The sequence below is a fragment of the Dipodomys merriami genome, unplaced genomic scaffold (assembly GCF_024711535.1).
Source record: "Dipodomys merriami isolate MVZ:Mamm:240054 unplaced genomic scaffold, mDipMer1.0.p SCAF_156, whole genome shotgun sequence".
Taxonomy (NCBI): domain Eukaryota; kingdom Metazoa; phylum Chordata; class Mammalia; order Rodentia; family Heteromyidae; genus Dipodomys; species Dipodomys merriami.
In genome coordinates this window covers 2,097,088-2,119,474 of record NW_027202893.1, presented here as the reverse complement: position 1 = coordinate 2,119,474, position 22,387 = coordinate 2,097,088, and the positions used below count along the sequence as shown (strand labels likewise).

Below are 22,387 nucleotides of genomic sequence, written 5' to 3'. Positions count from 1 at the left end.
TTCCTCAGCACCACATAAGCAAAAAGAAAAAAGCCGGACGTGGTGCTGTGGCTCAAGTGGTAGAGCGCTAGCCTTGAGCTGAAGAGCTGAAGGACAGAGCCCAGTCCCAGATTTCAGGCCCCACAACCGGACCCCCTCCCCCCAGCAAAAAAAGAAAAAAGAAAAAAGAAAAAGCCAGAAGTGTTGTTATGGCTCAAGTGGTAGAGTGCTAGCTTTGAACTGAACTGCTCAGGGACAGCACCCAGGTCCCAAGTTCAAGCCCCACAAGTGACAAAAAACAAAAAACAAACCAAAACCCAGAGTGCAAAGTAATAAAACATTCATCCTAGTTCCAAGCAGGATGCAAAAAGGATGCCCATGGTGAAGCTTTTACTTGATGAAAATTGTTAGATTCCTTATTAGCAAATGATTTATTGCCAGTCCCGAGATTTGAATTGGGCCTGGGCTCTGTCCCTGAGCTTTCGTGTTCAAGGCTAGCATTCTACCAACTGAGCCATAGCTCTACTTCTGGCTTTTTTAGTGTTTAATTGGAAATGAGACCCTCATGGACTTTCCTACCCAGGCTGGCTTCAAACCTGATCCTCAGATCTCAGCCTTCTGAGTAGCTAGGATTAAGGCATAAACCATGGGAGCCTAGCTTACTTTTTCCCCTCCTGTTCCAGGGATCCAACCAGAGCCTCTCATTTGTTAGGCAAACGCTCTCTGAGGTATACTCTTGCCCCTCATTTCTTTCTGGAGGTGTATAGGTCTTTAGATGCCACAATGGAATAGGATACATCAAAGGCTCTAAATTTTTATCTTTTTTTTTTTTGGTCATGGGGCCTGAACTCTGGGCCTGGGCGCTGTCCCTCAGCTCTTCGGCTCAAGGCTAGCGCTCTACCACTTGAGCCACAACACCACTTCCAGGTTTTTCTGCTTATATGGTGCTGAGGAATTGAACCCAGGGCCTCATGCATGCAAGGCAAGCATTCTACCACTGAGCCACCTTCCAGCCCCCATCTTTTTTTTTTTAAATATAACTGTGATATACTGATATAATAAGGACCAAAATGTATAGAGGGCAAATTCCTAGTAGTTAAATACTCATCGGCTTAAGCTAGCAGTTAAAATCTGGTTCATGGACCAATTCACAGTCTTTCAGGGATGCATAGGACAAAACATTATCTGCCTTTTTCACTGTTAGGATTGCTTGTGTTTTAGCAGAAATCAAGTTGTGAAACAAACTTATTGTATTCTTTTTTTCTTTTTTTTTTCATTTTTGGAAATGTTTTTATTTACTTGTCTTCTATTTATTTTTCTACTTATGTTTTTATTTTATTTTTTATTGTGCAAATACTGTACAGAGGGGTTACAATTACATGGGCAAGATAATGAGTACATTTCTTATCAAACATTGTAGCCTCCTCCTTTATTTCCCCTTCCCATCCCTTCCCATCCTCTCCCCACCCCCCACTTACTGTATTCTTTACTGGCATGTTCTTTGAGAAAGAGGGGCTGGGAGGCCAATTCTACTTCAGAATATCCTGGACGCAATAGTAAACATTACTAACTTTATTTATTTTTTTTGGGGGGGGGGTTGGGGATTGGGGGCCTGAACTCTGGACCTGGGCGCTGTCCCTCAGCTCTTTATCCCAAGGCTAGCGCTCTACCACTTGAGCCACAGCGCCACTTCTGGCTTTTTTTTTTCTGCTTATGTGGTGCTGAGGAATTGAACCCAGGGCCTCATGCATGCAAAGCAAGCGCTCTACCACTGAGCCACCTTCTCAGCCCTTTATTAAATTAACATCCAAATGAGTGTTTATAATTCCTGTAACAGAAAGGGAAATAAAATATAAAGCACTTCTGCATGCCAAAATACAACAGGTTTCTTGGGAAACAGGATTGTGCAATTAAGTTGCAAACTGAAGTAACTTCTTTTATTACTTAGCACCATTAGTATTTTTTATTTTATTTTTATTTATTCAATTTTGTTGGTGGTGGGGCTTGAACTCTGGGCTTGGGTGCTCTCTCTGCACTCTTTAGCTAAGGCGAACTCTCTACCACTTGAGCCACTTCTGGTTTTCTAGTGGTTTATTGGAGATAAGAGTCTTATGGATTTTCCTCAGCCTCCTGAGTAGCTAGGATTACAGGCATGTGCCACTGGCACTGGTCTGGGCCCTGTACCTGAGCTTTTGTGCTGTAGACTAGAGCTCTATCACTTGAGCCACAGCTCTTCTGGATCTTTTGGTGCTTACTTGGAGATAGAGTCTCACAGGTTTTCCTGCCTGGGCTGGCTTCAAACTGTGAACCTTAGATCTCAGCCTCCTAAGTAGCTAGGATTACAGGTGTGCACCAATGGTACCTGGCTATCACTCCATTTTTATATGAAAGAATGACTAACAGAGGTGGACACTCAGGAGATAGAAGCCGGAGGATCAAGAGTTTGAGGCTGGTCTGGGCTACATAGAAAGAACCATTTTTACTTTCTTTCTTTTTTTTTTTTTTTTTTTGGGGGGTCCGGTAGTGGGGCCTGAACTCTGGGCCTGGGAGCTGTCCCTCAGCTCTTCAGCTCAAGGCTAGCGCTCTACCACTTGAGCCACAGCGCCACTTCCGGCTTTTTGCTTATGTGGTGCTGAGGAATCAAACCCAGGGCCTCATGCATGCAAGGCAAGCACTCTACCACTGGGCCACCTTCCCAGCCCCCATTTTTACTTTCTTTAAAAAAAAAGAGCTGGGTGCTAGTGGCTGATACCTGTAATCCTAGCTACTCAGGAGGCTGAGATCTGAGGATCACAGTTTCAAAGCCAGCCCCAGCAGGAAAGTCCGTGAGACTCTTATCTCCAATTAACTACCAGAAAACTGGAAGTGGCACTGTGGCTCAAGTGGCAGAGCACTTGCCTTGAGCTGAAGAGCTGAGGGACAGTGCCCAGGCCCAGAGTTCAAGCCCTACCACCAAAAAAAAAAAGAAAGAAAGAAAGAAAAGAACAAAAGAAAAAGAAAACAGAAACTAAGAAACTAAGAAACTGAGATCTGAGGCTCCCAGTTCAAAGCCAGGCAGGAAACTCAGGTAGGAAAGTATGAGATGGTGCCTACACCCTGAGTTCAAGCCTCAGTAACAGCCAAAAAAAAACCCCAAAAAACAAAAAACATGCTCCTGTGGGAAACTAAGATCTGGAGGACAGTGGTTTGAAGCCAATACATGCAGAAAGGTTCACTCAAGCTATGGGTTGAGGGCGAAGCTGAACTCCCTGGCATGTGCCTGTGATCTCAGAAACAATGGGAAGCCTACAGTAGATACAATTTCGGTTTAAGCCCATTTCCAGGCAGGAAATATAAACCTATCTCAAACACAGTCAAGAAAAAACAGGGACTAGAGATTGTGGTTCAAGTAGTAGAATGCCAGCCCTGAGCAACAAGGCCCTGAGCCTAAACCTCGGTACTGCCCAAAGCAAAAAGACACCAAATCCAGTGCAGCAGCTCATATCTGTAATCGCAACTACCTAGGAGGTAGAAATCAGGACTTCAAGGGCAGCTCAGGCAAAGAGTTAGTGAGACCCTCACCTCTTTCAGTCTTTGAGACTACCTATCTCTACAAATAAGCAGGGTGTGGTAGCCTGTACCTATGATTCTAGCTACAACTACATGGGAAGCATATGTAGGAGGAGCATGAGCTGAGGCTAGCTCGCAAAATACAAGACACATCTGAAAAATATAGTGAAAAAAGGCTGGGAGTATGACTCAAGAGGTAGAACACCCGCCTAGCAAGCACAAAGCTCTGAGTTCAAACTGCTCAATTCCCAAAATGTTTTTTAGAAAACTTGAATCTACCATCATGAGCTTGATAGCTTACTACTAAAGACTTTTGACAGAATTAGTGGTGATAGTAATGTGATTTTTGATACTGTACAATGAAATGAAATGAATCAACATTTGGAATTACACAATTTTGTAAGCCAATGCTTTTCCAAAGACCAATACTTGTTGACAAAGTGCTTTGGAGTACAGAGTACAAAAGTTCATTGATATGATTTCCAATTTCTCATTTCAACTAATTTTTATTCCCTTTTTATTTTGTCTGCTTTTTTAGTAGCATAAATAAGTTATACAAGGGGGGGTTCATATGACATGTCCATATATACATATAATGTCCCCCCTCCTCTCATCCTCGCTTCCCTCTTGTAACTAACTTTTAAGAAAAATTTAGCACAGGGGGGCTGGGAAGGTGGCTCAGTGGTAGAGCGCTTGCCTTGCATGCCTGAGGCCCTGGGTTCAATTCCTCAGCACCACATAAGCAAAAGAAAAAAGCGGACGTGGCACTGTGGCTCAAATGGTAGAGCGCTAGCCTTGAGCTGAAGAGCTGAAGGACAGCGCCCAGGCCCAGAGTTCAGTCCCCGCGACCGGACCCAAAAAAAAAAGAAAAAAGAAAAATCTAGCACAGAATATAGTCCAGGGCTGGGAAGGTGGCTCAGTGGTAGAGTGCTTGCCTTTCATGCATGAGGCCCTGGGTTCAATTCCTCAGCACCACATAAGCAGAAAAAGCACTGTGGCTCAAGTGGTAGAGTACTAGCCTTGAGATGGAGAGCTGAGGGACAGCGCCCAGGCCCAGAGTTCAGGCCGCACAACCAAATGTAGTCCAGTGGTGGAGTGCTTATCTTGCATGCAGGGCCCTGGGTTTGATTGCTAGCACCACAAATAAAAAGACCATTTTTCAAGTTTTGATGCAGCATCAAAGCAAACCTACAATTATCTGACAAAGGTATTAAAGAGCTGGGTGTGGTAGCAAATGCCTGTAATTTCAGTGTTTGGGAGATGGAGGCAAGGAAGACAGAGGCCAACCTGGGCCATTTGGCAAGAATGTCCAATGTGGATGAGTACTGTTCTACTCTGCCATTCTTTCTGCACCAGAATGGAATGGGTTTTCTAAAACCATGACTATCACAGAGTTTAGACATCAAGCAATTAAATGAGCTGAAGATGGTCAAGTGATTCATTTGCATAGGAACTGATACACAAACCTGAATGCCTACTCTGTACTCTGTACATGTATGATAATTGACATTTCATGTAGGATCATTTTGATAATTAAGAAAATTGTCTTAAAACAACAACAACAACAAAAAAAAAAAAAACAGCTGAATATAACTGTGGATGCCTGTAATTCTTGCAACCTAGGATCAAGACTTCCAGGGCAGTCAGCCAACAGTGGTTTATGCCTGTAATCCTAGTTCAAGGGCAGCCCAAACAGAAATGTCTGTGATACTCTTATTTATAAAATGAACAACAACAACAACAAAAAAGCTAGAAGTAGAGCTGTGGCTAAAGTGGTAGAACTCTAGTCTTTTTTTTTTTTTTTTTTTGGGGGGGGTCCAGTCGTGGGGCCTGAACTCTGGGTGCTGTCCCTCAGCTCAAGGCTAGCACTCTACCACTTGAGCCACAGCACCACTTCCGGCTTTTTTCTTTTTGCTTATGTGGTGCTGAGGAATCGAACCCAGGGCCTCATGCATGCTAGGTAAGCACTCTACCACTGAGCTACCTTCCCAGGCTAGAACTCTAGTCTTCAGCTTCAACAGAACTCAAGGACAGTGCTCAGGCCCTGAGTTCAAACCCCAGGACCAACACACAAACAAATAAAGAAGTCGGGCAGTAGTGGCTCACGCCTGTAATCCTAGATACTCAGGAGGCTGAGATCTGAGGATCACAGTTAAAAGCCAGCCCGGGCAGGAAAATCTATGAGACTCTTATCTCCAGTGATGCTGTGGCTTAAGGGGTAGAGCACTTGCCTTGAGCAGAAGAGCTGAGGGACAGCACCCAAGCCCCCAGAGTTCAAGCCCCAAGGTGGCATATGTGCCGGGGGGGGGGGGGGGGGGAGGGGGTTGGGGTGGAGACAGAGAGAGGTCATATTTAGATCAGTTGCCATTTAGTGGTAGTGATATCTGACTTACAAATAGCATCTTTTAGTGCTGGGAAGGTGGCTCAGTGGTAGAGCACTTGCCTTGCATGCACGAGGCCTTGGGTTCGATTCCTCAGCACCACACAAGCAAAAAGAAAAAAGCCAGAAGTAGTACTATGGCTCAAGTGGTAGAGCACTAGCCTTGAGCTGAAGAGCTGAGGGACAGCGCCCAGGCCCAGAGTTCAGGCCCCACGACCGGACCCCCAAATAGTATCTTTTAGCTGGGCACCCATAGCTTACACCTATAATCTTACTACTACTCAGGAGGCTAAGATCTGAGGATCACAGTTCAAAGCCAACCTGGGTAGGAAAGTCCATGAGACTTTTTTCTTTTTTTTTGGTCAGTCATTGGGCTTGGACTGTGGGCCTGGGCCCTGTCCCTCAGCTCTTCAGCTCAAGGTGAGCACTCTACCACTTGAGCCACAGTGCCACTTCTGGTTTTCAGGTGGTTAAATGTAGATAAGTGTCTCACAGATTTTCCTGCCTGGGCTGGCTTTGAACTGCGATCCTCAGGTCTCAGCCTCCTGAGTTGCTAGGATTACAGGTGTTAGCCATTGGCACCTGCCTAGGAGACTCTTATCCCCAATTAATCACAGAAAAAGCCAGAAGTGGTGCTGTGGCTCAAAGTGGTAGAGCACTAGACTTAAACAAAAGGAGTGCAGAGACAGTGCCCAGACCCAGAGTTTAAGCCCTAGGACTGGGGAGGGAGGAGATCATTTTCTTTCAGGCCCAAGACTGGGATTCAAAGTGAGTACCTGCTGCTACATTTATTCATTGGCTAGCAGTGTACCAACTGATCCATACATACGAGTTTTAAAAAGCACTATCGCCAGGCACTGGTGGCTCACGTCTGCAATCCTAGCTACTCGGGAGGCTGAGATCTGAGGATCATGGTTCAAAGCCAGCCTTAGCAGGAAAGTCCATGTGACTCTTATCTCCAATTAATCACCAGAAAACTGGAAGTGGCACTGTGGCTCCAGTGGTAGAGTGCTCGCCTTGAGCTGAAGAGCTAAGGGACAGCACCCAGACCCAGAGTTCAAGATCCGCGACCAACAACAAAAAAAAGCACTAAGTACCTATATGAAGGCAACTCTTAATCCCTTTTGCTTCTCTTAAGTGCTGTACAAGCTTGTGCCACAAAACTCATCTGCAATCTCATTCTTTAAGCCATGAAAAAGACTTTTTTTTCCTTTGTATTACTAGGATTTGAACTCAGGGCCTTGTGCTTTCTAGACAGGAACTCTACCACCTGAGCCAACCCTTTTTGATTTAGTTGCTTTTCAAGTAGGGCCTCACATTTCTTCCTGTGGACAGCTTGGACTGTGATCCTATTTTATGCCACCCTCACAGGTGAGGATTACAAATGAACACCACCACACCCTACTTGGCCTCAAATCATTCTTCTGATCTCTACCTCCCAAGCAGCTAAGATTACAAGCATAAACCATTGTGCCCAGCTGGGAAGCCTATACAGAGATATAATTAAACTTTGAAGTTAGAATGTAAATAGGCCCTTATGTCCATCACCCTGGTATAAAAGAGCATCTTAGAAATGTGTTCTTTTCTTGCTCTTTCCCAAGTTACTGGGTAACCTTTTTTTGTTGGTCGTGGGGCTTGAACTCTAGGCCTTGGAGCTGTCCCTAAGCTTTTGTGCTCAAAGCTAGCACTCTATCACTGGGCCACTTCCAGTTTTCTAGTAATTAATTGGGAGATAAGAGTCTCATGGGTTTTCCTGTCTGGGCTGGCTTCAAATCTCAGCCTCCTAAGTAGCTAGAATTACAGATGTGAGCCACCAGTGCCCTCCAAGTAATGGGGTTGTTTTTTTGTTTTGTCTTTTTGGTGTGTGTGTGTGTGTGTGTGTGTGTGTGTGTGTGTGTGTGTGTGTGTGTGTGTGTGTGTGTGTGTGTGTGTGTGTGTGTGTGTGTGTGTGTGTGTGTGTGTGTGTGTGTGTGTGTGTGTGTGTGTGTGTGTGTGTGTGTGTGTGTGTGTGTGTGTGTGTGTGTGCGCGCGCGCGCGCGCGCTGCTATTGGGGCTTAAACTGAGGGCCTAGGGCTCTGAGTGCTTTGCCATTTGACTTGTCTTTTCCCTGGTTAACTGAAGATAAGAATGGTGAAGATTTGTCTGCCCAGGCTGGCCTTGAACCTTGGATTGTCAGATCTCAGTCTTCTGAGTAACTAAGATTATAGGTATGAACTACTGGCAACTGGCTAAGTTACTCTGGATTTAACCTGAAGTACCTATCTGAAGTAAAAGTAAAATGCATTTTTAAGTAATAATGTTGGGGGCAGTGGGACTCTCCCAGTCATTCTCCCAGTACCCTATCTCAAGAGAAAAATCTAGACAATTTTACTAACAAATAGAAAACATTTTCCTTTAGTGGATTTACTTTCACTTCTATCAAATAAGAAAACAAGGGACTGTGAAGGTGGCTCAGTGGTAGAGTACTTGCCTCACATGCATGAGGCCCTGGATTCAATTCCTCAGCACCACATAAGCAGAAAAAGCCGGAAGTAGCACTGTGGCTCAAATGGTAGAGCACTAGCCTTGAATTGAAGAGCTGAGGGACACGGCCCATACTGAGTTGAAACCCCACGACCAACAAAACAAAAAATAAAAAATAAATAAAACCTGGGCCAGGAATGTGGCTTAGTGGTAGAGTACTTGCCTAACCTGCATGAAACCCTGGGTTCGATTTCTCAGTACCACATAAACAGAAAAAGCTGAAAGTGGTGCTGTGGTAGCCCTGACCACAGAGGCACTCAGGGACAGAGCCCAGGCCCTGAGTTCAAACCCCAGGACTAGCAAAAATAAATAAATAAATAAATAAATAAATAAACCACTTGGTGTAATGTGTAGCATTCTCCCCTCTCTCTGTCCTCCCCCACCCATTCTGGTGATTGAGTCAAGGGCCTCAGGAAAGCACTACAAGCTACCACTGAGCTATCTCTACCCCTAGCCCTGCCTCATAGGTCCTGTGAATAAAATAACAAAGCACCCATTCCACCTCCCTAATAAAAACACAAGAACTTCCAGTAAGTGTGTTTTAATAACTATGAAGTATTTGAGCCAACACAGCACTCTATTATCAAAGAGTAATTACTTTTGTTTACATAATAACTTGGAGTAAGATAGTTGTCTTTATCAAAAACGCGTTGGAAAATGTTGTTAAAGATCATCTCTCAGGCTGGGAAGGTGGCTCAGTGGTAGAGTGCTTGCCTTGCATGCATGAGGCCCTGGGTTCCATTCCTCAGCACCACATAAGCAGAAAAGGCCAGAAATGATGCTATAGCTCGAGTGGTAAAGCACTAGCCTTGAGCTGAAGAGCTGAGGGACAGTGCAGTGCCCAGGCCCAGAGTTGAGGCCCCATGACTGGTCAAAAAAAAAAGAAAAAAGAAAAGATAATCTCTCCTGGTCTAGGGTGGATCGAATGGTACCATGAAAATATGGTTACAGATCATCAAAAAAATAGTTAAAATTGTTCAAGGTAGACTGCAGAATGTCCTTTTCAATAGATGGTGAGACAGACAGAAGACAGTAGAAAAGAACCTTTATGGGACGAGGGAGAAGAACAGAGTGATGGTTCAAGGAAATCTGTAAGAATAGGAGAAAATTAGAGAGGGGAAACAATTGCAGAATCCATGGAAACGACTTTTTTTTTTTTTTTTTTTTGCAGCTGTGTAAGTTCCCACTGGGCGGCTAGCTGCACAAACAACTGTGCAAGCACTGAGGGTGGGGCCAGGATCGCTCGGGTTCAGATTACAGAGCTGGCTAAATGCTCAAATTATTCCTGAAACCAGAGCGTAAGGGGTCTCCGTCTGCTCCTCTATCACAACCCCCTCACTGCTTCACACCTAGATTTTCGTAGCAAAAGAGGAGGGTCAGTGTATGCATCCGGGAGCACTAAGGTGGGAGCCCCTGCAGCCCCCACCCCGCCCCTCCGGCCTGGCCTGCTCCGCGCCGCCCTCTAGTGGTCACCTCCGTGTCCTTGGGCTTCCCTCGGTCCAGCTCCCCGGCCCCAGGTCTTGCACCCACCCCCTACCTCACCTCCTTCCAGTCCCCTCCCCTTCCTCTCCACTGCATCCCCTTCCTCCGTCTCCCTCCCCCGAGGGGTGGGGGGGGGGGTGTCGGCAGGTCGGCCCCCACCAGTCTGGGGCCGGGCTGGGGAGCGGTCCTTGCCCCGGCCGGTCCAGTCCGCCCCTGGCCTCCCTCCCGCTCTCCCGCCCTCCCTCCCTCCCGTCTCCACGCATCTCTTCTTCCCCCTCACCTCCTCGTCCGGGGCGCTGCCAGCTTCGCTGTCACCGAGCCCGCCAGTTTGGTCCTGTTTCTCTCTCTAGTTAAGACTCCCTGTCAGTGACGGCTGCTTTTTGTTTTTTGGCTTTTTTTCATATATGCATATTTTGGGGGCCTCCCCCCCCCCCCGCGTGGAGAAATGGAGGCATCAAAATGGCGGTCCCGGAAGTGGAGGCGCAGCCAATGCCTCGGCGGAAGAATCTGTGGAAGGGAACTGCAGAGAAGGCTCACGTTTCCCTTGGAAGGGGACTGACGAAGCACCCTCGAGGCTCATTTCTTATCTCCTTGAGGCCGCCTAAGCCCTGGGGAAAGAGCGTGAGGGTCGCCTCTGGATGGGACTATTTGCTGTGGCGGAGGGTTATTGATTACGCTCTCACGTGAATGTAGATCCGGCAGGGGACGGGCCGCGGTGGTGATTTTGGCGCTAAGAGCCTGGGAACCTCCACGGAAGATCCACCCGGGGTCTTTTGAGCTCCCCGGGGGAGCGGGGAGGGGGAGGGCTGACTGAGGGGGAACACCTTCTTTGTCCCAACCCTGGGTGGTAGTATTCGGGACATCCCTGGCTTTGCGAGTGAGGCAGGCTGTGCAGCCTGAGGGACACACTTCCTTGTACAGCCTCCATAGAAGCGCCCTGCAGCAAGCTGTCAGGGACTCCCGAGACCTGCCTGTCCTGGGCCCTGCAAGAGGATGGCCCATGGGTTCAAAGTTCCTTGTCACTTCACCTACTACATAGTCGATCCTCATCTCCACAAGTTCCATGACTTCCGTGAGCAGTCAGCAAAGGACCTGTCATTTACCTTTTCTGCTTCCAGGATGTACCTATCTATGTAGACATATTTGATTGTTGAGGGTGGACATTAGGAAATATTACAAGTCTCCCCTTCTAAGTTCTGTTCTCTTTTTTTTGGGGGGGGGTCGGTCATGGGGTTTGAACTCAGGGCCTGAGCTCTTTGCTCAAGGCTAGCACTGTACTACTTAGCCACAGTTCCACTTCTGGTTTTCTGGTGCGCGCGGCTCCATGACAGTTTTTGTTTTGTTTTTTTGTCAGTCATGGGGATTGAACTCTGGGCCTGGGCACTGTTCCTCAGCTCTTCAGCTCAAGGTTAGTTAATGCTCTTGAGTCACAGCGCCACTTCTGCTTTTTCTGTTGATGTGGTGCTGAGGAATGGAACCCCAGGGCCTCATGCATTTGAGGCAAGCACTCTACCACTGAGCCACCTTCCCAGCCCCTCCATGAGACTTTAATCTCCAACTAGCCATCTCAAAGCCAGACATGGAACTGTGGCTTAAAATGGTAGCTAGCTACTCTTGAGTAAAAGCTCAAGGATAGTGCCCAGGCCCTGAGTTCAATCCCAACTGACAAAAAAAGAAAAAAGTATACTTTCCATATGGGTTATGTTCTTCTCTCATTCCTGTGAATATTCTATTGTCTGGCTGTGCCTTTCATGTAGTAGGAAAACTATATATATTTTTTTTTTTTGGTCCCGTTGTGGGGCCTGAACTCTGGGCCTGGGCGCTGTCCCTCAGCTCTTCAGCTCAAGGCTAGCGCTCTACCACTTGAGCCACAGCGCCACTTCCGGCTTTTTTTCTTTTTGCTTATGTGGTGCTGAGGAATCGAACCCAGGGCCTCATGCATGCAAGGCAAGCACTCTACCACTGAGCCACCTTCCCAGCCCCGGAAAACTATATTTTTCATTTGCTTTTTTTTTTTTTTTTTTTTTTGGCAGTCATGGGATTGAATTCTGGGCCTGGGTGCTGTCCTTCAGCTCATCAGCTCAAGGTTAGAGCTCTAGCACTTGAGCCACAGTGTCACTTCCAACTTTTTCTGTTTATATGTTGCTGAGGAATCGAACCCAGGGTTTCATGCATGCTAGGCAAGCACTCTACCACTGAGCCACCTTCCCAGCCCTGAAAAAAACTATTTGTAAATTCCAAATAGTCTTTTGGAATGAGGTGAGAAATATGCACATAGCCAGGGCCCGGTGGTGTATGCCTGTAATGCTAGCTACTCAGGAGGCTGAGGTGTGAGGATTGCAATTCAAAGCCAGCCCAGGCAGGAAACTCTGTGAAGCTCTAATTTCCAATAAATTTCTTTTCTTTTTTTTTTTTTTTGCCGGTCATGGGGCCTGAACTCTGGGTCTGGGTGCTGTCCCTCAGCTCTTCAGCTCAAGGCTAGCACTCTACCACTGGAGCCACAGCGCCACTTCCGGCTTTTTCTGTTTATGTGGTGCTCAGGAATCGAACCCAGGGCCTCATGCTTGCAAGGCATGCACTCTACCACTGAGCTACTTTCCCAGCCCCCAATAAATTTATTTTCAATAAATCCAGAAAACTAGAAGTGGCACTGTGGTTCAAGTGGTAGAGCACTAGCCTTTAGCTGAAGAGCTGAGGGACAGTGCCCAGGCCTAGAGTTCAAGCCCCACAACTGATGAAAGAAAGAAAGAAAGAAAGAAGCACATAACATTTGATCAAATAAGTTTCTTAGGCACCTAAGAAAATTACTACTTGAGGGGCTGAGAATGTGGCTCAGTGGTAGAATGCTTGCCTTGCATGCATGAGGCCCTGGGTTTGATTCCTCAGCACCACATTAGCAGAAAAAGCTGAAAGTGGCACTGTGGCTCACATGGTAGAGCGCTAGCCTTGAGCTGAAGAGCTGAGGGACAGCGTTCAGGCCCCAAGGATGGACCAAAAAAGAAAGAAAGAAAGAAAGAAAATTACTACTTCAAACCTGTTGGTACTATAAGCAAGCAGAACTTTCTACTTTAACTATGTTAATCTTAAATTGAACTCACTTTTTGTTACCTACCTGTTCAACTTGAAATGCACCATATAATGTATAAATGCTATTCAAATTGTTCTTCCTCAAAGCAGAATATTAGAAAGATAAATGTATATGCTATGTGTGTGTGTGTAGTTAGGAGCAATTTCTGGGTGTGTACTGTTTCCCTGTGGGAAGAAAGAGACAACAAGAATCCAGCCTTGGGATTTAATGTCTTTATTAAATAAATGAGTAAATGGCAGCACAAATCAGCAGCAATATTTTGGAAGGGGAGGGGAAACAAGGTATAGGGCCTGAGACCCATTGATCAGTATTATATATTGAAAATTCAGGGAGAGGTGGGGAGACATATTAAAGACCAAACCCTCTGTTACATGACTGAGTCAAAACTTTACAAATTGTTCTAATGGAAGGGTAACTTTTTAACAATTAAAATATTTTTCCTCAGTTCTAGATTTCAGCACAGAGATAAGGGCAAAGTTGTAAAGTAAGTAAGCTAAGTTCTCTCGAGAAAGTACTTCAGTATTTCTGAAATGTTTCAGTATTTTCCCCTAGTTTCATTTTCCATGATGTATTATTTCCTCCATTTTTATTAAACTCTCCTCAAATTTTTTTTTTGGAATAAAATGTATTGTATGAAGGAGCAGACTCAAAAAAGCAAAAGTCTTATTACCTTAATATTTTAGAAATCCTACTTGTTTTGTAGCAAATATCTGGAAACTTCCACATTTTCACCCTTGAGGAAATATTTATTGGCCTAGAGCAGGAATTAGGAAGATGTGAGTAATCTTTGACGCTGACTAAAATGGAATGAAATAACCCTCCATTTTTCTCTACTATACTACTCTTTAGTCCCCACCTTCTCCATAAACTCTGTTTTTCTAGGATTAATAATCCTGGAGTTTGGAGTGTGAGGAATCCCTGTTATCAACTACGCCATTGGTTGAACCCTATACATTGTGAAGGCCTTTGAGAGAATTTGAGTATACAGATCATTCAATAAATGAATAAATAAATAAATAAATAAATAAATAAATAAATAAATATAGAGATACAATTCAACTGGCAAATTCATCAGCACCACCAACACAATAGAGAAAAGAGAACAAGATTGAAATGGGAAAGGACTTCAAAGGGAAGACAATAAAGGTAAGATCATGGGAGAGGTCTTAGCCTTAGAGCAAGTCCAAATCAAAGGAGTGGATGCTGGCAATGGGAGCTCTCCAGAAGTTGAAGGTGCTGTATTCAAGGAGACTATCACCTTCAGGGCTTTTCTCCTGATCTGCTGCAGTTGCTTGTCCGGTTACTTTGCCAGGGCCGCTGTCTTTGATCTTGTAGGTAGATGTATCGGAGAGACCCAGGTCCTCCAACTCTGACAGATCCAGTTCTGGGATGGGCATCCTCCAGAAAAGAAAGGAGCTGTATTGGCTGCTCACAGGATCCCTCATAGCTTCCTAGGAAGAAACCGCTTGTTATTCTTATTGATAAAACTCCCTGGTCTTTCCATACTCAAATTCCGCATCCCCAGCTGGGCACTGGTGGCTCACACCTGTGATCTTAGCTATTCAGAAGGCTGAGATCTGAGGATTATGATTTGAAGCCAGCCTGGACAGGAAAGTCCATGAGCCTCTAATCTTCAATTAAACACCAAAAAGTCAGAAATGGAGCTGTGATTCAAAGTGATAGAGTGCTTGCTAAGAGACAGTACCTAGGCCCTGAGTTCAAGTCCCAAGACTGGCACATATATAAAAAGTTTCCAGGGCCAGGCGCTGGTGGCTCACGCCTGTAATCCTAGCTACTCAGGAGGCTGAAATCTGAGGATCACGGTTCAAAGCCAGCCCGGGCAGGAGAGACCGTGAGACTCCTATCTCCAATAAACCACCAGAAAACCGGAAGTTGCGCTGTAGCTCAAGTGGTAGAGCACTCGCCTTGAGCTGAAGAGCTGAGGGACAGTGCCCAGGCCCAGAGTTCAAGCCCCACGACCGACAAAAAAAAAAAAAAAAAAAGTTTCCAGGGGCTGGGAAGGTGGCTCAGTGGTAGAGCGCTTACCTTGCATGCATGAGGCCCTGGGTTTGATTCCTCAGCATCACATAAGAAAAAAGAAAAAAAAAAGCCAGAAGTGGTGCTGTGGCTCAAGTGGTAGAGCGCTAGCCTTGAGCTGAAGAGCTGAGGGACAGCACCCTGGCCCAGAGTTCAGGCCCCACGACTGGACCCAAAAAAACAAAAAAAGAGTTTCCACACTCCCTACTTATCTCTATAAGTAATCCAAGATCCTCAAACAGGAACTTTTCTTCTATTATTTTCTATCATTTCCTAACTTTTCCTATATTGGTATGATTTATTTACTGACTACTGGATTGTTTATCTTGGATCTGATTTTTAAGTTCTAAAATCTGTTTCCTCTCTTCCTAGCAATAGTACAGCGTCTACTAATTGTACTTATGCTCATTGTCTTGTTCAACTCCTCCACTCTTCTACCTTAAAATACTTCCCAATTTTTTTGGGGGGGTGGGGTCCAGTTGTGGGGCCTGAACTCTGGGCCTGGGCACTGTCTCTCAGCTCTTCAGCTCAAGGCTAGCGCTCTACCACTTGAGCCACAGCACTACTTCCAGCTTTTTTCTTTTTGCTTATGTGGTGCTGAGGAATTGAACCCAGGGCCTCATGCACGCAAGGCAAGCGCTCTACCACTGAGCCATCTTCCCAGCCCTACTTCCCAATTTTTTAAGGCTCTATTCAGGTCCTTAGAGAAATCTCTAACTCTTGGTATTTACAAGTAACTTTTTGGTTTTTGGTTTTTTGTAGGTCCTGGGGCTTGAACTTGGCTTGTGTGCTGTCCCTGAGCCTCTTTGTATTCAAGGCTAGCACTCTACCACTTGAGCCACAGCACCATTTCCAGCTTCTGAGTAGTTTATTGGAGATAAGAGTTTCAGGACTTTCCTGCCCAGGCTGGCTTAAACTGGGATCCTCAGATCTCAGCCTCCTGAGTAGTTAGGATTACAGGCATGAGCTACCAGCACTCAGCTACAAATAATTTTTTTCAGGTGGCACAATGTTCAAACCAAGGGCCTTGCTCTAGCACTACACAAGGCTTCTATAACATTCTGCTTTGTATTTTCCTTCTTCTAAACCCTACTATTAACTCATCTCTTCCAGAACAGCTTCCATTAACTTACTCAGCTCTGTCTACGCTACTCCCCCCTGCATCTCCCTCCTCTGGAGAGTTTTACCTGACTTCATTTATGATTACAGATAATGGTTATGTGTTTATAGGATGGTCTTATCTCCTTGAATAGATTAAAAGTTTCCCTGAGGGTAAACTTTCCCAGTCTATTTTCTGAGTACTACAGGTGCTAGACTTGGCAGAAAAAGACATTCAAGGCTGCTGATTAATTTTCCTTCACTATTTAAGACCATAAATACTTTGCCAACTCTCACCTATTACTTACTACACAGCAAAGTCTTGGTTTCTCTGTAAACTACTTTCTTCTTTTTTTTTTCTTTTCTTTTCTTTTTTTTTTTTTTCTTTTTGCCAGTCATGGCAAAACTCAGAACCTGGTCACTGCTCCTGAGCTTCTTTTTGCTCAAGGCTAGCACTTTAGCCACAGCTCCACTTCTGGCTTTTTCTGTTTATGTGGTACTGAGGAATGGAACCCCAGGGCTTCATGCATACTAGGTAAGCACTCTACCACTAAGTCACATTCCCAGCCTATAAACTGCTTTCTTTCAGACCAAAATCCAGTGCAAGAAAAAATTTTCTATGTTACAATAGGTTCTTTTATCCTAGTGCTAGAGTATCCCTAGCAAATTAACTGGAAATATTATTTAAGGAAGTAAAGTTTAGGTTGGAAGAAAATATTGTAACAAAATTATATATTTTTCCTTTTTGTTATTGTTGTTGTTGTTGGTTTGGGAGCTTGAACTCTGGACCTGGGCTCTGTCTCTCAGCTCTTCAGCTCAAGGGTAGCACTCTACCACTTGAGCCACAGTGCTACTTCTGGGGTCTTTTTGGTGGTTTATTGGAGAGTTTCACAGTCTCTCCTGCATGGGCTGGCTTTGAACCTAGATTCTCAGATCTCAGCCTCCTAAGTAGTTAGGATTATAGGAGTAAGCCACCATCACCCTGCCCTGAGCAACTTTTCCTCAAGACTAGCACTCTCCCATTTTGAGCTACAATACCTATTCCAGCTTTTTCTATGATTAATTGGAGATAAGAGTCAAGGATTTTCCTGCCCAGGCTGTCTTTGAACTGTGATCCTCAGATCTCAGCCTCCTGAGTTGCTAGGCATAAGCCACTGGCACCTGGTTTTATTTTTCCATATTTTAATGTTACGTAGTTCTATCACCTTTTCTTTTTTTTTTTTGGTCGGCCGTGGGGCTTGAACTCTGGGCCTGGGCGCTATCCCTCAGCTCTTCAGCTCAAGGCGAGTGCTCTACCACTTGAGCTACAGTGCCACTTCCGGTTTTCTGGTGGTTTATTGGAGATAGGAGTCTCACGGTCTCTCCTGCCCGGGCTGGCTTTGAACCATGATCCTCAGATCTCAGCCTCCTGAGTAGCTAGGATTACAGGCGTGAGCCACCAGCGCCCGGCCTTCTATCACCTTTTCTGTTCATCCTATCTGTGCCCTGCCCGATGTTCTATGACTACTATAGCTCCCTGGAGCTTCCACCCTGTTGCTTACTAGCCAAGGAAAGGGGTAAGAAGCTTTAGTTGAAATGTTCCTAAAGGAGCAGAAAGAACATTCCGCTGCCTCCAAAAATAGAACCCTAAGTTTGAAAAAGCTTTTTCTCCAGCACACTCCATGGGCTCTCACCAAGCCCAAGACGTCTAAATAGAGGCCTTAAGTAGGTTCCAAAATGCTTCCATATAATATGAAATGTCTGTTTATAAGTGGGAAAAGAAATCCTTTAATTTAGAACACAACACAATGATCTGCGAGAGTGTGGAGATTTTAGGAGTGCTGGGTGGGTAGACTAGATTGACTTATTTATTTATAGGATCTACACCTAAAAAGTTAGGCAAGCCAGCCTTGAGTTTGTGATTCTCCTGCCTCAGCCTTCCAAGTAGGATTAAAGGATGTGTCACCAGAATCCTAGTTGCCTGTGAGGTAATACATGCCTATAATTCCAGTAATTGGGAAGCAAAGGGAGAAGGCTAATAAGGGCTACATGTCGAGTTCCAGCCCAGCCAATGTTCCATAGCAAGACCCTTTCCCAAAGAACAAAACAAACCAGGTGCTAGTGGTTCAAGACTATAATCCTAGCTGCTCAAAAGGGCTAAGATTTGAGGATTAGGGTTTATAGCTATACCAGGCAGTAAAGTCCTTAAGATGCTTATTTCCAGTTAATCACCAAAAAGCTGGAATTGGAGCTGTGACTAAACTAGCATAACACTAGCCTTGAGTGAGAGAGTTAAGGGACAGGCCCTGAGTTCAAGCCCAAGTACCAGCACAAACACAAAACAAAAACCACATTCTGAATTGCTGAGTTAGGTATGGTGACACAGCCTGTAATCCCAGCAATCAGGAGGGAGGCTGAAGTAAGAAGAGCATGTTTAAAGCCAGGTTGGGCTACATAGCAAATTCCAGGCCAGGCTGGTTTACATAGCCTTGTCTAAAAAAAAAAAAACACACACACACACACACATAGTTTCAAACTCCAAAATAAACCCTGGGAACTGATCATTACTCAGCAGACAAGCTCTTAAAAGGAAAGTGATTCAGGATGGGGGAGTAGGTTGGAAAGGTGAGATCATCCTATGACACTCATCTCTGATCATCTCCACAGTAATTTGCAGAGACATGAGCATAGAAAGTGAGCAAAAAGAAAAAGAAAAGGTTATACCTATTAATCAACCAATGCCAATTTTGAACTGGGAGTACAGAGATCCTAAAAAGTAGGCTTTAGGAATAAACAATGGATTCTATTGGGATTGTTTACTATATTTGTTTTTTCCCCTAGTTATCTGGCTTTTGTTGTTGTTGTTGTTGTTTGTGGGGCTTGAACTCTGGGCCTGGGCGCTGTCCCTCAGCTCTTCAGCTCAAGCCAGTGCTCTACCACTTGAACCACAGCACCAGTTCCAGTTTTCTGGTGGTTGGTTAATTGGAGATGAGTCTTTCTGGGGTTGGGAAGGTAGCTCAGGCTGGGAAGGTGGCTCAGTGGTAGAGTGCTTACCTCGCATACATGAGGCCCTGGGTTTGATTCCTCAGCACCACATAAGCAGAAAAAGCCTGACGTGGCACTGTGACTCCAGTGGTAAAGCACTAGCCTACCCAGAGTTCAAGCCCAGAGTTAAAGCCGCACCACACGATCGACAAAAAAGAAAAAGAAAAAAGAAAAAAAAAGTCTTTCCTGCCCGGGCTGGCTTTGAACTGCAATCCTCAGATCTCAGCTTCCTAAGTAGCTAGGATTACAGGTGTGAGCCACCGGCACCCAGCTCATATATTTTTTTTGTTGTTGTTGTTGGTCGTGGGGTTTGAACTCTGGGCCTGGAACTGTCCCTCAGCTCTTCAGCTCAAGGCAAGGGGTCTATCACTTGAGACACAGCACCACTTCCAGTTTTCTGGTTGTTTATTGGCGATAAGTCTCAAGGACTTTGCTGCCTGGGCTGGCTTTGAACCGTGATCCTCAGATCTCAACCGCCTGAGTAGCTAGGATTACAGGGGTGAACCACTGGCGCCCAGCCGGGCTCTTAAGTCTTAATATAGTCCTGCTTGTATTATATACAATTGCATACAGCTTTATATAACCCTATATCTGTATTCTCAAAACTTATGATTATCCCTGTGTAGGGAAAATGTGAAGGGCAGTATAGACTAAGCTAGAATTTGAGAAAAGTGAAAAGACCTTTTGAACAAACTCCTTTTCTTAAAATTATAGTATATATAAAAATTGTCTGAACAGTCTGAGTATTTGGGAGAGGTTTTTGTTTTTGTTTTTTTTGCCAGTTCTGGGGCTTGAATTCTGGGTCTGGGTACTTACTGTCTCTGAGCTTTCTTTTGGTCAAGGCTAGCACTCTACCCTTGAGCCACAGTGCCACTTCTGGCTTTTTCCGTTTATGTGGTACTGAGGAATCGAATCCAGGGCTTCATGTCCACTAGGCAAGCACCTTACTGCTAAGCCACGTTCCCAGCCCTGGTAGAGCTATCTTGCAGTTTAATATAAAAAAAAAGGGGGGGGCTGGGAAGGTGGCTCAGTGGTAAAGTGCTTGCCTTGCATGCTTGAGGCCCCAGGTTCGATTCTCCAGCACCACATAAGCAAAAAGAAAAAAAGCCGGAAGTGGCGCTGTGGCTCAACTGGAAGAGTGCTAGCCTTGAGCTGAAGTGCTGAGGGACAGCGCCCAGGCCCAGAGTTCAGGCCCCATGACCTGACCCCAAAAAAAAAAAAAAGCTTACAGCTAGGTGAACTGGCACACACTGGTAATCCTGAGGAAGGAGGATAATGACAGGATGGCTATATAAGGGGCCCCTATCTCAAAAGAATAAAAAATAAAACTAAATAAGGCTAAAGGAAATTCTGTGAAACATAATGCAAAAAGACTAAAATCTCTAGCTATGTCATGGACCCAAAGACATGGAATGAATACATGGTAGATGTCCAAGCATATGTGCATTAAAATTAAGAATATAATGTAAGGAAGTGACGCTGTGGCTCAAGTGGTAGAGCACTTGCTTTGAGCTGAAGAGCTGAGGGGCAGCGCCCAAGCCCAGAGTTCAAGCCCCATGACCGACAAAACAAACAAAAAGAATATAATGTAAGACAACACAGAAAACTGAAGCTTAAATACCAAAGGTTATTTATTAAAAAAGACAGTAGTAATGAAAACATTAATCCCTAAGTCCTCCAGTTTTGTAAAAGCAACCTTTTCTGCTCGCTTCCCTTTCCCAATATTCTCCACCATGCATGATCTCATCTTTCTATTAGTTTTGACAGTGTCTTGTTCCATGGTATATATGCCCAATGAATCTTCCCAATATCCTTCAATTTAGTGGGGTATTTTAGACAAAGGTAATTTCTAAACAGTCTATTCTTAAGAGCTATTAATACATATATACATATTAAAAGGACATACTTTCTCTGAACCATATAGACATGCTCAAATACCCTTTGTCCAGATCCTTGGTGGGCCTTCAAGGCCTAGTCCACACAGCCTTGCTGTGTCATGCTGCCACCATAGGAGCGAGGGTGGAGAGGAATGGAAGCTCTCGGATCTCACGTGCCTCTTCTGAGCTTGGATTTTGCTATTAGCCACAACCTTCCCCCAGTTTTTTTCATAGCTGCAAACCCTCTGGCTATACTGATTTCAATACAAGATGAGACTTTTCTCTGACACACAGGTCCCCACTTTTCCTACCTCAAACTGCCTGGGAAAATTTGCAATGGGAAGGATCTATTAAAAATAAAGGTCAGGATTACTCTAACCCATACCCCACCCACCCAAATTCTCTCAGAGACAAATAGAACACTGTTGGGTGAGGTAGCGGGGGAGATATAGGGAGGTAGAGGTTAGAGAGATTATAGGAGTAGAGATTCCACAAGCAACTGGCAGAAAAAAAAAATTATAGCTTGAGAAAGAAGATATAACTGGAGTGAAGAAAATACACAGGACAAAAAATTATAGGAAAATGGATACTTGAAATAAGGAGGTAAGTGTCGGGATGTAATCACCTGAAAATTGCTAGAAATTAATGCCTAGGTACATGATAACAAGGCATGGATAGAGATCTTAGTCAAGAGATCTAAATCGGTGAATACTATTGTTCACAGCGCCCCCTTCTCTCTTCTTGAACACTTCCCCCACCCCAATCTTATCTGGGGGGGTCTTCAGTCAGATCCCCCTTCCTCAATTTATTTACCTGTTATCAATGAATTACTAGCGAGTTCCAAAGATGGAGGGGATGCCTCAGAGGCTCCGGGGTCGGGCGCTGGGCTGGAGAAGGAGGAAGCTGGTAGGGGCTTTGCCGGCTTTGTCTCCTCGCTCCTCCCTTCAGTGACAGAGTCTGCAGCTCCGTCTCCCCCTGCAATGCAGCCCCTCCTAAGAAGGGCGGGAGGACTCCCCGCCCGCTCCCAGCCTGACTCGGCTAATTCAAATGATAGGTTCCAGAACACTTTGGGGAGGGAGGGGCGCTGAAAGCATCTCCACCGGCTTATTGGTCTACCCCATTCTTCCTGGGCCTCTCCAGCATCCCTCCTGCTGACCGGGTGGTGGTGGTGGTGGTGGTGGTGGTGGTGGTGGTGGTGGTGGTGGTGGTGGTGGTGGTGGTGGTGGTGGTGTGTGTGTGTGTGTGTGTGTGTGTGTGTGTGTGTGTGTGGCGGGGTGGTGTGTGTGTGTGTGTGTGTGTGTGTGTGTGTGTGTGTGTGTGTGCAATGAATGAGCAGTTAATTGTCCTGAT

The 22,387-nt window shown here is 45.2% G+C and overlaps 2 protein-coding genes across 4 annotated transcripts in view; both read right to left on the bottom strand.

The window, feature by feature from the left end:
• LOC138827496 (GA-binding protein subunit beta-2) overlaps positions 1-10,468 on the bottom strand; it is a 48,471-nt gene extending 38,003 nt beyond the window's left edge. Inside the window, exon 1 of one of the 2 annotated variants that reach the window (XM_070023057.1) lies at positions 10,194-10,468. The gene's annotated coding sequence lies outside the window, so the exon portion shown is untranslated. The remainder of the gene's footprint in view (positions 1-10,193) is intronic. The other variant, XM_070023058.1, reaches the window with a different exon arrangement.
• A 2,730-nt stretch (positions 10,469-13,198) lies between these two features.
• On the bottom strand, positions 13,199-22,047 carry LOC138827495 (protein AF1q). Of its 2 annotated transcripts, none has more exons than XM_070023056.1 (2): positions 21,851-22,047; positions 13,199-14,448 (listed from the first exon to the last, which is right to left on the bottom strand). In XM_070023056.1, the coding sequence occupies exon 2, from the start codon at positions 14,444-14,446 to the stop codon at positions 14,174-14,176; it is 273 nt and encodes a 90-aa protein (XP_069879157.1). In that variant the 5' UTR covers positions 14,447-14,448; positions 21,851-22,047; the 3' UTR covers positions 13,199-14,173. The 2 variants fall into 2 exon arrangements, with proteins under 2 accessions (XP_069879157.1, XP_069879156.1); XM_070023055.1 differs by having other exon boundaries at positions 13,199-14,452; positions 21,851-22,041.
• Between the last annotated feature and the right edge of the window lie 340 nt (positions 22,048-22,387).

Excerpts from the sequence above, each read along its gene's own strand:
- LOC138827495 (XM_070023056.1), bottom strand. The coding sequence starts at position 14,446 with ATGAGGGATCCTGTGAGCAGCCAATACAGCTCCTTTCTTTTCTGGAGG.